Below are 15,759 nucleotides of genomic sequence, written 5' to 3' on the forward strand. Positions count from 1 at the left end.
CTGTGCTTCTGCAACCCCATTCATTCAGTGAATAGGAGCCATGGAAGCACGGCTGCAAAACTACACAGAATTAGGATTTGTCCTGAGTTTTGCAGCCCAGACTTTCAGCCCCTACACTGAAATACACAGCCCAATACACAGTCATGTATGTGGAACAACAGAAATTAATGGGTCAGTCCAGGAAAACCCAGATAGCACACTGAACTAGTACACGGTCATGTGCAAGGGGTCTAAGCCAGATATTTGAGTTGAGGCTGCCCCAATGCTTTGTAAAGTATTAATATTACATCCCTTTTCCGAAAGTCCATATCTTAACCATATGACGATCTGAATAATTTTATTAATAAGTTAAATAATGGCAGATCTAGCACTGAGACTTTAAGTATATCAGGAACTGGGGACCAGTCCAAGTAGGAATCATTAACCACTACTTTCTGGATACAGTCCTTCAGCCAGTTTTCAATACAGCTGAAAGCCATACATTTTATATCAATAGACCTTATTTTACCAATACTTTAACCATTAGGTGCCTATGAGGTATGTGGTACAGAACATAAGTGTGTATGCTTCAGAGTGATGAGAAAATCTTAATAGTTCTGGATGGAAGTGTAGAATGTAGTATAGCTGTTTTTAAGACCTCATTTCAAGTTAAGACTATCCTTATTGGTTAGGCTAAGACAAGGGTTGAATGTCAGTCAAATTCTGAGGTCTCATTTAGATTTGCCACTGTAGGACAATATACCCAGTCATGCTGTTCTCTAGTGTTTTATTTTGCACAGTGAACTTTCCTTAGATTCAGGATGGGTATATTTGGCATATGGTATTATAAGATCTCTGCTCACATCAAGTGTCAGGATTTTCTATTGAAATGTGCATATTAGGTCTCTTATCATATTGCCCTCTGGAGAATTGAATATGGTTCCTGAGAAATCCTGAGCCCAGAAACTAGTGGTGATGAATTTCTATTAAAATGCATATAGTTCTTCAGGGTATGTTTAATGAGATTTGATGATTCAGAATGATGATTCAGTAACTCCTATCCAATCCCTTCTAATTAGGTCTTGCTAGAATACTTATCTATTGGGACCGTTTTTGTTTTATCCTTTTGCAGACTGCATATAGTTCAGAGAAAAAGTATTTGCCCCTTTCCAGATGTCCACTATAATTGCACATTTGTCATACAGAATGGTTTCTGTAATTCTGATCTTTAAAACATATCTATCTTTATCAGGCTTTCCATCAGTCACTATATGAAGCTACGTAATACAGTATATTCATCAAGTAAAACAATAAATACTAGAGTGGCAAAAACAGCAGACAAAAGCCGGCAACTGCTCCGAAGGTGTACGATAAAATTTAACTTTTATTTCAAGAGTACATACAAAAATAAACAAAAACAAAAAACCCCATAAAAAAACACCAACGCGTTTCGGAACAGGTCGTTCCTTTTTCAAGGCCTTGAAAAAGGAACGACCTGTTCCGAAACACGTTAGCGTTTTTTTTATAGGGTTTTTTGTTTTTGTTTATTTTTGTATGTACTCTTGAAATAAAAGTTTAATTTTATCGTACACCTTCGGAGCAGTTGCCGGCTTTTGTCTGCTGTTTTTGCCACTATATTGAAGACGTCCACCAGTTCTGGATGTGCCGTGCACCCTGAAGAAAAGTTCCACTGCAACAATTTGATACAATTGGGTGAGCTCTCAAAAACCTTTTTTTTCTTATCTTAATAAATACTAGACTGGAAACACAGGGAAGCCGCTACCCTACTTCACCCTTTATGTCTATGTGAGACGCCTGTTGTGAGAGCGTACAAAGAAGAAGGAAAGGATTATATTAAAAGGGGCTTTCCTTGACTTTAAAGGGGTTATCTGTTTTATTAAAATATTGTTCATATAACAGGATTCCTCAATATAAAAAACTTATATACATTGTGTTAAAATTTAGCGGTGTTTACCTGATATACATTCTGGTCACATGACAAGCACTGAGGTCTGCAAACCAAATGTCACAGCACCATGTGACCTGATGGAAGTCAGCCACCCTCTGTATCTACTCTCTTCCCCCTTGCACGCTTCCTAGCTCTAGCTCTGACCCCACACCTATGGCTGTGGCTGTAGTCACCAATGTCTTAGAGGCCACACACTGCCATTACTCCTGCCTATTGCTGCAGCATTTTTTTCAAAGCAGCCAAAAGTGCTGCGTTTCCCCAACTTGGGGCCTTGAGGCTTGTTGCGTTTTTTTGAGCTAAAGCCAGACGTGGATTGAGCAGAAAGGAGAAGTATAAGAACTTCCTACATATTTCATATCCGTTAGTAGCCGTTTTTGACTTTGGCTCAAAAAACCACAACAAAATCTGGAACAGAAAAAGCTGTGTTTCCACAACATGGGGCCTTGGCCTAATTGGGTTTCTTTTTTTGTGCCATTTATCTTACTCATTCCATATAGCAGCGATTCGCAACCAGTGTGCCATGAAGACCCTTCCCTCTTCCCAGGTGTGCTGTGACAATCCACTGGGGAAATGGCCACATGTCCACTTTTAAGTACATTGGTATCTTTGGCTTGCTGATGTAGTTGAATAGAATGGTGCAGCAGGAAGATTTTCACTTACTGCTTTAGCACTCATGCATTAGTGATACCATTTTAAGACCTGATACGTCAATCTGCAAATAAGAATTATGAGGCCCTCAGAGCTCCAGATAACAAAAAAAAAATTTTTTATTCGTATAGCACAACTACAGTGTGGAGCCACTGGGGGGGGGGGGCATTATTTTCTTGAGGGTCACTGTGGACATTATTACTTGCATGTATGCTATTATTACTTGTCCAGTGGTTAGTGGGTGGAAAAGTTTTACTTGTCTTGGGGCACTGGGTGTGCCTGTCTGGAGGGGAGAACAGTATTAGTTGTCTGGGGCTGCTGGGGAACGGTATTAGTTTCCTGGAGTCTACGGGGGGGGGGGGCAACTGGGAGAAATTATTACTTGCCTGGGGGCTGCTGGGGGACATTATTACTTGCCTGGAGTCCTCTGGATGATATTATAAATTGCCTTGGAGCCACTGGAGGACAATATTGCTTGCCTGCGGGTACTGGAGGGAATGATTGCTTCCCTGGGGCCACTGGTGGACATTGCTTGTCTGGGGGTCACTGGAGGACATTATCACTTGCATGGAAGCCACTGGAACCAATATTACTTATCTGAGGGTCACAGAGGACATTATTACTTGCCCAGGGAACACTGGGAAGCATTTGGTGTTTGGTGGGGCACTGGAAAGTATTATTAGGTGTCTGGGTGCCACTGAGGTGCATTATTAGGTTTCTGGAAGTCAATGGAGAGGATTACTAGGAGTCTGGGGTCCAGTTGGGAGCATTATTTGGTGTCTAGGGGCAGCTGTGAAGCATTATTATATGTCTGAGGACCACTAGGTACTGCGTGTTGGGCCATTGGGGAGCATGATACCATATCAGCCACTAAAAAAGTTTGGTGATGGTAAAAGGTAAATTTTTGTATGTGCTAGGTGGAAAGTATAGGATAGTGTAGCTTTGACAGTGCATTCACATGGTGCAGTTGTGATTCAGTTACAATTGCCTCAAAACCAGTGGTAAAGTGCATGCAGTTTTAATGTGGTTTTTGGTGGTTTTTCTAAATTTACAAGTGAAACTAACTTAGGTTCCAGCTGTAATTTCAAAAACTGTGCTAAAAACACATCAAAACTGTAGTTTTTTGTCTTTTAGTAAAAATTATTCAACAATACAAAAAACATAGCACAAAAGTAGGGAAAGAAACAGAAACGCCTAAATAACTACCCCAATAAATAATTGGCCCTCTTTCAGAGCGTGTCTATACCAAATTACTACAGCTGCACACAAACAAAAAAAGGTAATAGAAAACATACATGCTTGCATGCCTGCCCAGACAAAGGCAAACGTGCTGAAATGCGTACTGAAACGTGCGTTGGGCAAGAGCCGTCCGTCACCTCTGCACCCTATGTCCCTCCATCTATACTGACTCCGCGATGGGTAAGCTATCCACTTTTCCCTGACTTTATATTTTGGTGGGTTGTTCCATGTAATTATAGGCCTATGTTTACATATTGACATTCTATGGGAACACTTGCCTTATGGAGTTAATACATGTGGTACTTTTGTTATTGTTTACAGTGTTTGTGCCTTACCATTATATTTGGCTAAACACACTATATTACATGTATTTACATATTTGGTTTATGGAGGTTTTCATCCAATGGGTTGCAGTGTGTTGTCCTGCTGACCTCTATGTATGTATGTTTTCTGCATCCTTTACATCCATCTTTTTCGTATATGGTTTTAAATAGAGATGAGCGAGTAGTATCGAATACCTACTCAATTGAATACTACGGTATTCAAAATATTCATACCCGATCAAATACTACTAGCTATTCGCAGTAAATATTCGATTCAGAACCAGTGTTGATTGGCCGAATGCTATACAGTGTATAGCATTCGGCAAATCAATGGTGGTTCTGCAGCAGGCTCGTCTTTGCTACTCGGAAGAGATGGCAGCTTGCTGTTACAAGGGAGCGGACTTTTTCTCATAGGAGTGCATTGACCAGCGTGGATTGGCCAGTGTACAGCATTTGGCCAATCAACTGTGAGGAGGCGGAGTCTAAGATCAGACCACAGCAGTCTCCATTGTGTTCTGATCTTAGACTCTGCCTCCTCACAGACGAGCCTCCGGCAGATCCAGCGTTGATTGGCCGAATGCTGTACACTGGCCAATCAACGCTGGTCAGTGTATTCATATGACAGAAAAAAGTCAGCTCCCTCGTAACAGCAAGCTGCCAGCTCTCCCGACTAGCAAGGATGAGCCTGCTGCAGAACCAGCGTTGATTTGCCACAGGCTTGTCTTTGCTAATCAGGAGAACTGGCAGCTTACTTTTTATCAGCGCAACTGCAAGCGCTGGGCAGTTGAAACGCACAGACCCCATAGACTATAATGGGGTCCGTGTGCTTTAACTGCACAGCGCTCCTCCTAAACACTCTCCTCCTGCTACTCGTGGACTTGGTGACTCTCTTTTAGTCGAATAGTGGTTTCCCCTGAAACGAGCATTTTTTCCCATAGACTATAATGGGATTCGATATTCGATCAAGTAGTTGAATATTGAGGCTCTACTCGAAACGAATATTGAGTCTCGAATATTTCAATGTTCACTCATCTCTAGTTTTAAACTGTGGTTTCAATAAAATTGACTTTTTTGATTATTTTTGGGTCATGTTATTCATGACAGGTACTTTGAGTGTCTTATTACCTTCTATGTTTGTGTGCAGCTGCAAATTATTCAGTACAGTGGCCTGAGGATTTTTTTTTTTTTTTTCCAGGGATGCCCCGTGTCTGAAAAGTTTGGGAAATTGTGGAATATAAAATAGTTTTGATATTTTAGTATAGTTTATGTATCAATGTCTCATAGCCTTGGCTAACATCTTTCATGTGACCATATTAAAACTGTAAGAGTCTTATTTTCTAAAAGTAGGTCAGATACCATTAGAGAAAAGCAGTAAATCTTTTGGAAAGGGTTTTTTGCCGCCTTCTGATGGGTTGTCATTTTGCTTCTGACACAAAATGTATATCTCATAATCTGACCTTTTTTATATATGTGTGTAAGGTTAGTGAGATCTTAAATTCATGAATCTTTTGTTTTTATTAGGGATTAGTTGTCACTGGATCCTCATATATAGGTTATGGGGATAATATCACTCCCTAGCAAACAGAGGCACTGTTTCCCTATTTACATCTTGGGAAACAGATTTGCATATTTTTCCCATGGATCCTTTTATAGTAATTTTCAGAGGTCATCTGTTTCTATGAAACTTTCAGCTGTTTCATGTCTTTTCTGTTTTCCTAATACATCTCCAGTCTCAGTTCCTTGGCTTTGTTACTATTTAACACTTGTCAGACTCCTATATTATACTGGGCATTTACGCACCTACGTTGGATCTCTTTTTGGACCTATGTTAGTTATTGCACAAAAATTACTCATGGGTGATCGGTGACAGCCAGGTGTTACATTATTTGGGGGTACAGTTTTTGTGGGTGTACATTTTTAATGATCTAAACTTTCTGATGATCTGCGTTGATGTTAACTGTTTCTGCATTTGGCATTTCTTTACTTTGTTTCTACAATGTCATATTTTATTTATTTTCATTGTTATATTGGGTTATCTTTGCTTTCCAGAAGCACATAAAATGAGAAAATGTTTTACCGCCCCCTGCTATTTATCAAATCTGGCAGAATTATTATACTTTTGAGAAAACTACTGTACATCCAAATGTCACACTCACTGCGTCTTTTTATTAGTTCTTCCCCACCAACCCTGACTTTGTAAATGAGAGGAAAAGTCAGGGACATGTAATAAGCAGCAATTTCAGAATAAAGGCAGTATCTTAAAGGTGTAAGTCCAAATAAGGCTAAAGTCAACTAATAGCAGAGATAGATGCTGTGGGTCACTCTAAAACTGCCTATGACCTTAGCAAGAGACAAAAACAGCCAATCTAAGCACTTTTACGGTTACACAATATTTATTGCTTTCATTCATGTCATTAGTTCAGTAGCAGAGGCATAAAGGTTGAGTGTTACTCTGACCCAGACATCTCAAGTAGCAGAACTCAATTTCTGTGTCTCAATGGTTCGTTTTATACTGAAAACTGTAGGAAACCGATCATAGCATTGCCAACTGGACCTTGTTACCAGCCATGATAAAATACATTAAATGGCGCTATAGAAATTTTAACGTGGAGGTTTAGATTTGGTCTTGATCAGTGCAGTCCTGACATCATTATTTTATTTATTTATTTATTTAATCCTTGAAGTCACTGGACTAAAGAAAAACTGAGAAACCGTGTAAACCCAGTCAGCAGAAAGCACTGGCTGTTATATAACAGTTTTTTTGTGGAGTTTTTTTTTACCTACTTTCTACCAGTGAAACCTATGAAATTATGAAACCTACTATGAAACCTACTGTTTTTGTTCTATACCGTGTTTATTTTCTGATTGTATACTTTTGTTCTCTGTGTGGTTACAGCGACATTGCTACAGCTGTAGAGATTTGCTTTAAAGGAAGTTCCTGAACGTAAAGCTATGTTCCTGTCCCTGCAAGTCCAGTGGTTTCAGTTTTAAAAGAACGGACACCAGTCAGATCCCATTAGTGTCTGCTATTTTAGGGGTCCATTGCTCTGGTCCTCCAACGAACCAGAACAATGGACACACCGGCACAGATGTGAACATAGCATAATGCATCTAAAGTAAAAAATTTAAGCAAGTTTGCAAATAGACTTGATTACAAATATCCTATTGCTTTTTTGTCTACAAACATATACCTAATTGTTGCCATATTTAGAAAATGCAAACCCTGCATAGCTTGATCATGCAGTCACACTTCCACCTATTTGTCACTTCATGCTAAGTGTCCAAATCTATGCTACCAAAACAGAGGAAAAACATGGAAGGGGTATGAGTGCAGAATTAAGTTTGCAGGTTTTTTCAGTTTTGTTTTTTTTTCACTGTATAGATACATATCTTTGAATTTGAGCTGTAAATACAAAATGGTAGAAAATTCTTAATATAGGCCTAGCGTCTTGCGAAGTCTCACATTATTATTGCATGTAACTGAAAAAAAAAAAAAAAAAATCCGTATAAATAGTCTTTAAAAGTTGCAGTCATTCAATATGTATGTGGTTTACACAACTGTGAAGAAGCTACTATAGGTCAGAAGATGAACAGACCAGTATAGCCCATTCTCTAAGTGGTGTATTAATGTGCTATAGTTCTTAAACTAGATTTACTGTGTATATGAAAACTTTGACACCAATAATTTTGGATATTTAGAAATAAGTATTCCATTTTTTGGTCTGAGTTTATAGGGATATTTGCGAAGGAATAATTGTTTTGATGATGGCAAAATACAGTTCTACTTCTTTCTTCTCTAAAGTATTTGCTACAATTGTTGTGATAATAGTCATCAGCTATTGAAAAATTACATGAAGATGTGTCCATGTTGGCCCTTTCCTCTGTTTCCAGATATTTCAAGGTAAGTGGCTCAAGATGACCAACTTTTAAAGAAAAATTGGCATTAACTTTGTTGAGTGTTGTCAGTACTGCTGGAGTTTATTCAAAGTTGGTTATCTTGCACCACTGCAACAGAGGGTTTTAGTATAATTCATAGAACATCATATTATACCATGATTTTACCAGTGCATCCTTGTAGGTAGGTTCACACTACCGATATTTAATGTCAGTAGCTTTCATCTTCTGTCAGGGGGAATGTCTGGATTCACCCTAATGTTTTTTACTTTTCTGATGGAAGGAAAGGTCATGCATGCAAGTGTCTTCTGTTACGAAAGTAAACAAACATGAGGAAAGACAGTGTCCATCATGCTGATGATGTTTACATTAGAGTCAATGTAAATGGACACAGATGGAGGTGGCTCAGTCTGTATCCATTACTCTGCTACTGTTAATGTTCGTCGCTGCCATCCTGTGATAGATGACAACAGACATTACCAACAATAGGTGAACATGGCACCTGGTACTTCTGAATCATCATCTCTTCAAAAAGCACCAGTTTATATAAAGACTTTACAGTATAATAACAGGCTATTTGGTTATTCTGAACCTTGTTGCTGACCTCCATCCTCAGTCATTCAGTCAGTAGAAGTTGTATGAAAGGTTGGGAAAGAGCTGTAGTGAGGCTAAGGTCTTTGAAAGAAACGAGTCTTTTAACTATATCAGCTAGATGCTATTAATGAAAACAAGCATAAAGCAGGCTTCTTTTCCAAATATTGCACTAATGTATACAGTACAATGTTTCATATATCTTGGTGGAGTACTAATTGAAAATGTATGCCTGAACTGGTAAATGTTAGTTTTTATGTTTTTTCACCACAATGCAATACTTTCTATTTTTTGATTACCACAAATAATAATGAGTGATTATAGCATTAGCAATGCAACAATATCGGCAGCAGATTTTATGCATGGATTTACTAGTGCAAAATCAGTTGTGTACTACACTACAAAGGTGCACAATACAGATGTTTTCTGCAAGTAAATAGATCTACTGTGCTTACTTTTTAATGTCTGCAGTATGTCAATTTTCTCAAATTTTTTTACTCTTTTTAATTTGAGGAATGAAATCTGCAATAAAATCTGCATCTTACACATTTGTCTTTAGACTTATGTAGAATTTGTAAAGAGCATGGCTCAGTCTGCAGCAAATGTTTGTGTACAACCATGCACCTAATTCCGCCATATAACTCTGTTTCCATCCAGTCCCTTTGTGTCCCCACATGGTACTCGTACCCTTGTTTGTGTACTGCATCGTATAATGCCTCCCCTTGTAATCTGTTGTCCCCCTTACTGGACACCACACAGTTTGAGGCTCCTGTAGTGACCCCCAGATTGTATAATATTCCCATATTCCCATAGAACAATGCCCCTTAATTGTCCCACATATAAATGTTGACTTAAAAAGTACCTAGCCTGATTTACTCAGGGCAGGTCCATCTGGTCTGTGGTATCTCAGGCTTGGTGCGGCAGACCTAATTATGTCATGGCTTAGTGCCTGCCTGTCACAAGTTCCAGACAGCACAAGCTGCAAGTTAAATTATGGAGCAGGAAGCAGTTTTCATTTTTTTTAATTAATATTTGGCCTTAAATTAAATTATAAATAAAGTTTGAACCAACTTTTGGTTTTCTGGCAACATGTGCCATTAATAACATTTTGTAATGTACTTTAGTAAACGTTGGTTCCTTTCTGTGAAATCCTGCATTTCTTTATTTTCATTGGTTCCATATTGAGACCTGTACCCTACATCTTGTTGTATACAGAGTACGGGCCTGTTTATATAATGATGAGAAAATAAGAGTGGAGGTCACATCAAACTGTTATGTCTCATGCATTTTAAAATGTAGAAACTTGTTTCTGGTGTTGTATGCAAGAAGAGAGTCTCATCTTTAATGTGACACTAAGTTGCTTTTATACTTTTTCTAGAGCTATCACTGGGTGAAAATATTGTGAGCATTGGGATATTTATATGCAGTGGGGATATTTTCACCCTAGACAATATGAAATCTCTTCTTTCATATGACACAAGAAACAAGTTTCTATGTTTTATAATGCCTGAGATATAACTATCTTAAGTGACCCTCCCTCATCGTTCTCACAAGTACATAACACTCAAGTACACATTGAGAAATAGGGTAAAACTTTCAATAGGGTAACAAGTAAAAGAATAAAGAAATTACATTTCTCCTGGCCCTGTGTTCTTGTGTTCATTTTGGGGTATTACAGCATTGTAGGGCGTAGCATTTTGAAGCAACATAGCTATTCTCAGTGCTAAAGATTGCTCATTTGAATATTGTGAAAATGATGATCTCAGCAATGCAAGCATATATTTTCATGGGGAAAAAGACGTTCCATTATCAATCTGTGTTACTGGTTTAATATGCTTCACTGTGGTGAATGTTTAATAGGGAGTCTAAGACCTTAAAGAGGTTGTCCAGATAGAAATTTTACATTTAAATAGGCCGGAGGAGGTGAAATTAAAAAAATAAATAAATAAATCATACTCCCCTTTTCCTGGAGCTTTGGTGCCTCCCAGCGCAGTCGGGCCCTGACAGTCAATTGTTGTCTTCTAGCAGAAGTCTCCTCTGCATGTGACTGCTGAGGCCAATTAGTGGCCTCAGCGAAGGGCATGTGACATCACTACCTGTGACGTCCCAGGATCCCTTCCTGATGCCGCTGAGGACAATGGGTGCATTAAATTCGGGACGTCACAGCTGGTGAGTTTGAGTACGAGAAGACACTGGAAGAGCAGCATTTCTATAGACATAGTGTTTCTTTTTGGTTCTCTTTGCTTTGGGTTATTTGACCATAGTTTTGTTATTGAACAAATGATATTATTTACGTTCTTTAAATAATCATCTGTAAATGTCACTGTCATACTGCTATCATTCTTCTTTTGTATTGTGCCCCTGTATTTTTTCAGTTAAAATGATTATATACACATTATTTGTAAGTAATAGTGATCCTACCAATAATTATTAGAACTAATAGTGTTACTCTCGTATTGTTTTCAGGTTTCTTCTCTCCATGGAAAAGTTCCAAGCCTGTGAGTAATTTTTTATTTATTTGAATTATTTACTTGGTCTCTTAGGGATTTTGGCAGCCCATGAGAAGGTGCTAATGTTTGATGGTTTTAATTAATAAATGCATTTTACTAAATCATTAAGAATTTAAACGAATAAGAAATTCTTATTTTGCAGATGGTAGAACGGTGGGAAAATCAAGGAAGTCCCCAGACTAGTTTATCAGCGCCATCGCTACCACCAAATCTTCCCTATCCACCTACGCTACATAGAAGTTCATTTCCTGATTCTACAGATGCCTTTGATCCAAGAAAACCTGACCCTTACGAACTCTATGAGAAATCAAGAGCAATCTATGAAAGTAGGCGTAAGTACAATTATTTCTGTATTAAAAATAGCCTACAGCTGCACAGAAATATGTCTGTGAAAATTTATATATATTTTTATTTAAATATTAATTTAAAAAAATTAAATATATTCTGATTAAAAAAAAAAATTCAAACTTTTTGCAATTTGGTCTTTGCCAGCATGTATTTGCATGTGCAATGGAGGCTATTTTTTTTACTGCCGATTGCTAGTAGTAAATGCAGACGTATTATTGCTTTAGTTTGAGTTGCTAATAACTAAGGAAATGGCGTCATGTTACAGCAATCCCTTTTACTGGTTGCTTTCCTCAACAAAGATTTGATTTACTTTACTGGAACGCCAAGAAATGTTGAGGCAAGGAGCTACAGAGTATTCAGTGGCGGATATGTAATGCTACTAGTACAGCGAGAGTTTCAAATCCCCATCCCAAGATCATCAGGAACTAGTGAAATTTGATAGACATATGATGTGCTACCATCTTTAATGTCAACGTTTATTTCATTGTTATTAGTATGGTGAACTGATGAGAACATCAGAAAGACCTATGAAAAATCTTTCTTATTCACATAAAGGGTTTATCTCATACAGACAACCCACCTAATACTAGCTGATTTTTCTAGAGGAAATTGGCATCTGTCAAAAAAATTTCCAGCAACTGTGGCTGAATAGATGGATGGTATTCACTGGGGAGACTATGGTAAAGTCTATAAAAATTTAGATTATACCTATACTTTATAAGTTTCTCCAGACTGAAGAATGTACCATTAGCAGACCGCAAAGAATACTCACTAGTTCTATACAATGCTTAAATCTGATTTGAAATATGTTTAAAATGCACAGTATACCATTTCTTATATGAACTATAATTTTGTTCTTGAGTAACATATTTTATTTTTTTTTTGTATTAGATTTGATTTTTATGGAAAAATATAAATGTACTTTGTCCTCCCTAAAACAATATTAGTCATTACAATGTGACATAATAACTAGTATATCAAACAATAGGGATAAGAGCCCTGCTCATAAGATCTTACAATCTATGAGAAAATATGATGATATAAAGGGTAAAAATACCTGTTTGGTACAATGGTCAAGTCATGCAAATGATAGTATAAGCCAGTTACTGGGCAGCTTCTGTGAATGTATAGGTACCAATTGCTTGGAGGACAAGATTCTAATGAACAATTTTAAAGAATAGCTTTGTGTGAATACATGTAGTAAAATATAATAAGGTAGCCTGATAAGCCTCCCTAAAAATATGTTTTAGGACTTATTTGAAACTGAATATATTGATTGTTCACGGCAGATCATTCCAGAGAAACACTGCAGCTCAAGTAAAGTCTTAGAGACCAGATTCGGCTGTTTGGATAACAGAAAATGCAGGTCTAAGGTCATTGACAGAACATAGGGGGTGACTAAGGTGACAGAGACAAGGAAGGAGATGTAGGGAGGTGTAGCACTGTGAGGGGATTTGTGGGTGAGTCAGTAGTCAAGATAAGAGCAACAATAAGGGCTTTTTAGGTTTCCATAATGAAAGAAAGGACAGATTCTGTGAATGTTTTTGGGATGCAAGTAATAGAAATATGCAAGTGAGAGTTATATTTGACTCTGACCTTTCTTGCACACCACATATTGACACAGCAGGCATGCGTCCCAGGAGTTATGGTAAGATTACAGAAAGAGATAGAAATATCTGGTTTAGATAGGTTAGTAGATGGCAGAAACACAAACTGTCCAGTTTTTGAAAGAATCGGACAGAATTATCAAGACTGGCATTTTATACGGCACAAGGCACATTTGAATCATCAAGAGGCTTCAGCCTCAATAAAGCAGACGTATGCCGTATGCCAGAATGAAGGTCAACACCAGTTAGGAACTGGCATAGAGTCCCTGTATAATAGGCGTGCATTAAAATAAATATGAATGGCTAAGGCATCCCAACCATGGCCCTCCTTGCCCACCATCACAGAAAGTGGCAAGCAAGACTCAGAACAGGAGATGTGTTGCATCCATCTACACCATAAAACTAGCATAGATGCAATGATAAATTCCCCTCATTGAGTTTCAAAGAGACAGAACATATGATTTTAGTGACAGTAGAGACAGTCACTGGTGTCCTGTAGTAGTGCAAGTGTGATGTCATAGAACCAGGTATATAATTGGTTGCCATTATCATAAAGTTGGTAAGAAAAATGTATCTTTGTACCGTATTAACCAGAGGATATTGTGTTATACCAGCCTGATGAAGGAATCAAGTCATTCTGAAAGGTTGCAATATGTCATCATTTTTTGTTAGGCATTAAAAGGTATCAGCTACTGAGAACTCTCAGTCTTTATATTTTATAAAGTTGGTACTGAAAGATGGTGCAACTGACATTGAATTTTCCCTTTGGGCTGGTTCACACCTGTGTCCAGTCTCCGCTTTGCAGATTTCCATCTTCTGCCCAAGAAACTGGACAGGAGATGTAAACCCAGCGGTCAGTTTTCAAAACTATTCACTTGAATGGGTTTCTAAGTGATCGCCCGTGAGTGTCTTGTGCATATCCATGGCAAAACCATTTTGTTTAACCGGACACACAGTCGGACAGTTTGCATCCGGTTGAAAAAAAAAAAAAAGGTTTTGCCGCGAAGAGGCACAAGTAATTCACGGGTGGTCACTTTGCAAACCCATTCAAGTGAATGGGTTTAAAAATGGACAGCTGGGTTAACGTCTCCTGTCCAGTTTCTCGGGCAGAAGACGGAAACCTGCAAAGCAGAGACCGTGTGCTGGTGTGAACTCGTCCTTATCTGCTACCAGTTGAAATTTTAGATTTGTCATTTAAAACAAACTACTTGTCTTACGAGAAAAAACTGGAATACTCGCAAGTCAGTGGGTTTCATTAAGAAGAAGTGTGAAATAATTTCAGATTTCTGAATATGTTCAATATGCAAATTACAAGGATACCTAAGGGGGTGCAGCAGTAACTTATAGGTCTTTAAAATTGTAAGGTCCTCATATGACTCTCTACTACATAAAATATATGACTACTCTTCATGACACAAATGAGGTGCATATTAGGGCAGATATATAGAAACTACTGTTGAAGGGGTTTTCCCATTCCCCTGTTTCAGCAGCTTTGCCTGCTGTCTCTTCTCACTTCTTCTCACTTCCTGTACCCCCTCTCTCCTCCCAACTTGCTGAACAGGACACTATGAAGTATCACAATACTTATGATTACTAGAAATCTAATATAAATGCAGATCAGATAATATGCTACTAAAGAAGGACTCAGTGTTATATGTGTTTACATAGAGAGATAACAGAGAGGGCTTTATCAGCAAACTGCAATTAGCTGAACTGATTGTCCTGCAGAGCTGTAGATACCAATGAGAGCAGTGAGTGACATCACTTGTCCTGTCACACAAGTTCAGCATTATGGAAATGCTGTGTAAACAATGGGAGAAATAAGTTCACATAGCAGGCAAACAAAGCAACGTTTCTAAAGCAATATATATAGGAAAAGTCTTCGGTTTACATAAGCTACCAATATAGATAGAATCCTTGAGATAGGATTACCCCTTTAAGTAAAGGAACACAGAGCATAACACTAAAAACAGTAACACTTGCAGAGATCCTCATTGGTTTTATTATATTTTTATTTTTTAGTGGGATTTTTTTTTACTTTTATCTGGATTTTTTGCTATACTTTTTCCTTAACCAGTTCCTGACCATCAATTGCTTTGCAAGGACATACCAGTACATCCAAGCAGATTTCAGCAGCTGCACAAAATTGTGCAGCTGCTGAAATGGGGAGCCAGCTATAACTTCAGCTGGAACTCCCAGAGAGAAGTAAGGGAAGGATTATTACCTTCCCTGCCTTCCCGATTGCTGTGTATACAGCGCTCAGTGAGCACTGTATATACTACTATGGGCGCTATCATGAAGCGGCTGCCCTCTGACCCGGTGATCTGCTGGCCCCTACAGGACCCAAATCAGCTCTATAGAATGGGTAGCAGGCTGTATTCCTCCTGCAACTAGGGCTAAATGTAATCAACCTGCGCCACAAAAAAAAAAAAACCTGTAACTAGAGGCCCCCAAAGCTCTATTTATGACCTTATGGAGACCCAATCTGAAAAAAATTAAAAAAAAAAAATAGAAAAAAAAATAAAATTAAATAATTCAAACCATAAATAAAATTAAAGGTTCTAACCCATCCCCCAAAACACCATACAAAATAAAAATTACCGTAACTGAAAGTAAACTATTGTAAAAAGTTTTTTATTAGCATGCTGTGT

At 38.1% G+C, this 15,759-nt stretch overlaps 1 protein-coding gene across 7 annotated transcripts in view; it reads left to right on the forward strand.

Moving 5' to 3' along the window:
* The window catches only part of MAGI2 (membrane associated guanylate kinase, WW and PDZ domain containing 2), a 674,896-nt gene that overhangs the window by 564,822 nt on the left and 94,315 nt on the right, over positions 1 to 15,759 (forward strand). For 5 of the 7 annotated variants that reach the window (XM_075274083.1, XM_075274085.1, XM_075274089.1 and 2 more), the window contains 2 exons: positions 11,110 to 11,141; positions 11,296 to 11,485. In XM_075274083.1, the coding sequence (XP_075130184.1) occupies positions 11,110 to 11,141; positions 11,296 to 11,485 (222 nt within the window). The remainder of the gene's footprint in view (positions 1 to 11,109; positions 11,142 to 11,295; positions 11,486 to 15,759) is intronic. The other 2 variants (XM_075274084.1, XM_075274086.1) reach the window with 1 other exon arrangement.

The sequence above is a fragment of the Leptodactylus fuscus genome, chromosome 5 (assembly GCF_031893055.1).
Source record: "Leptodactylus fuscus isolate aLepFus1 chromosome 5, aLepFus1.hap2, whole genome shotgun sequence".
Lineage (NCBI taxonomy): Eukaryota > Metazoa > Chordata > Amphibia > Anura > Leptodactylidae > Leptodactylus > Leptodactylus fuscus.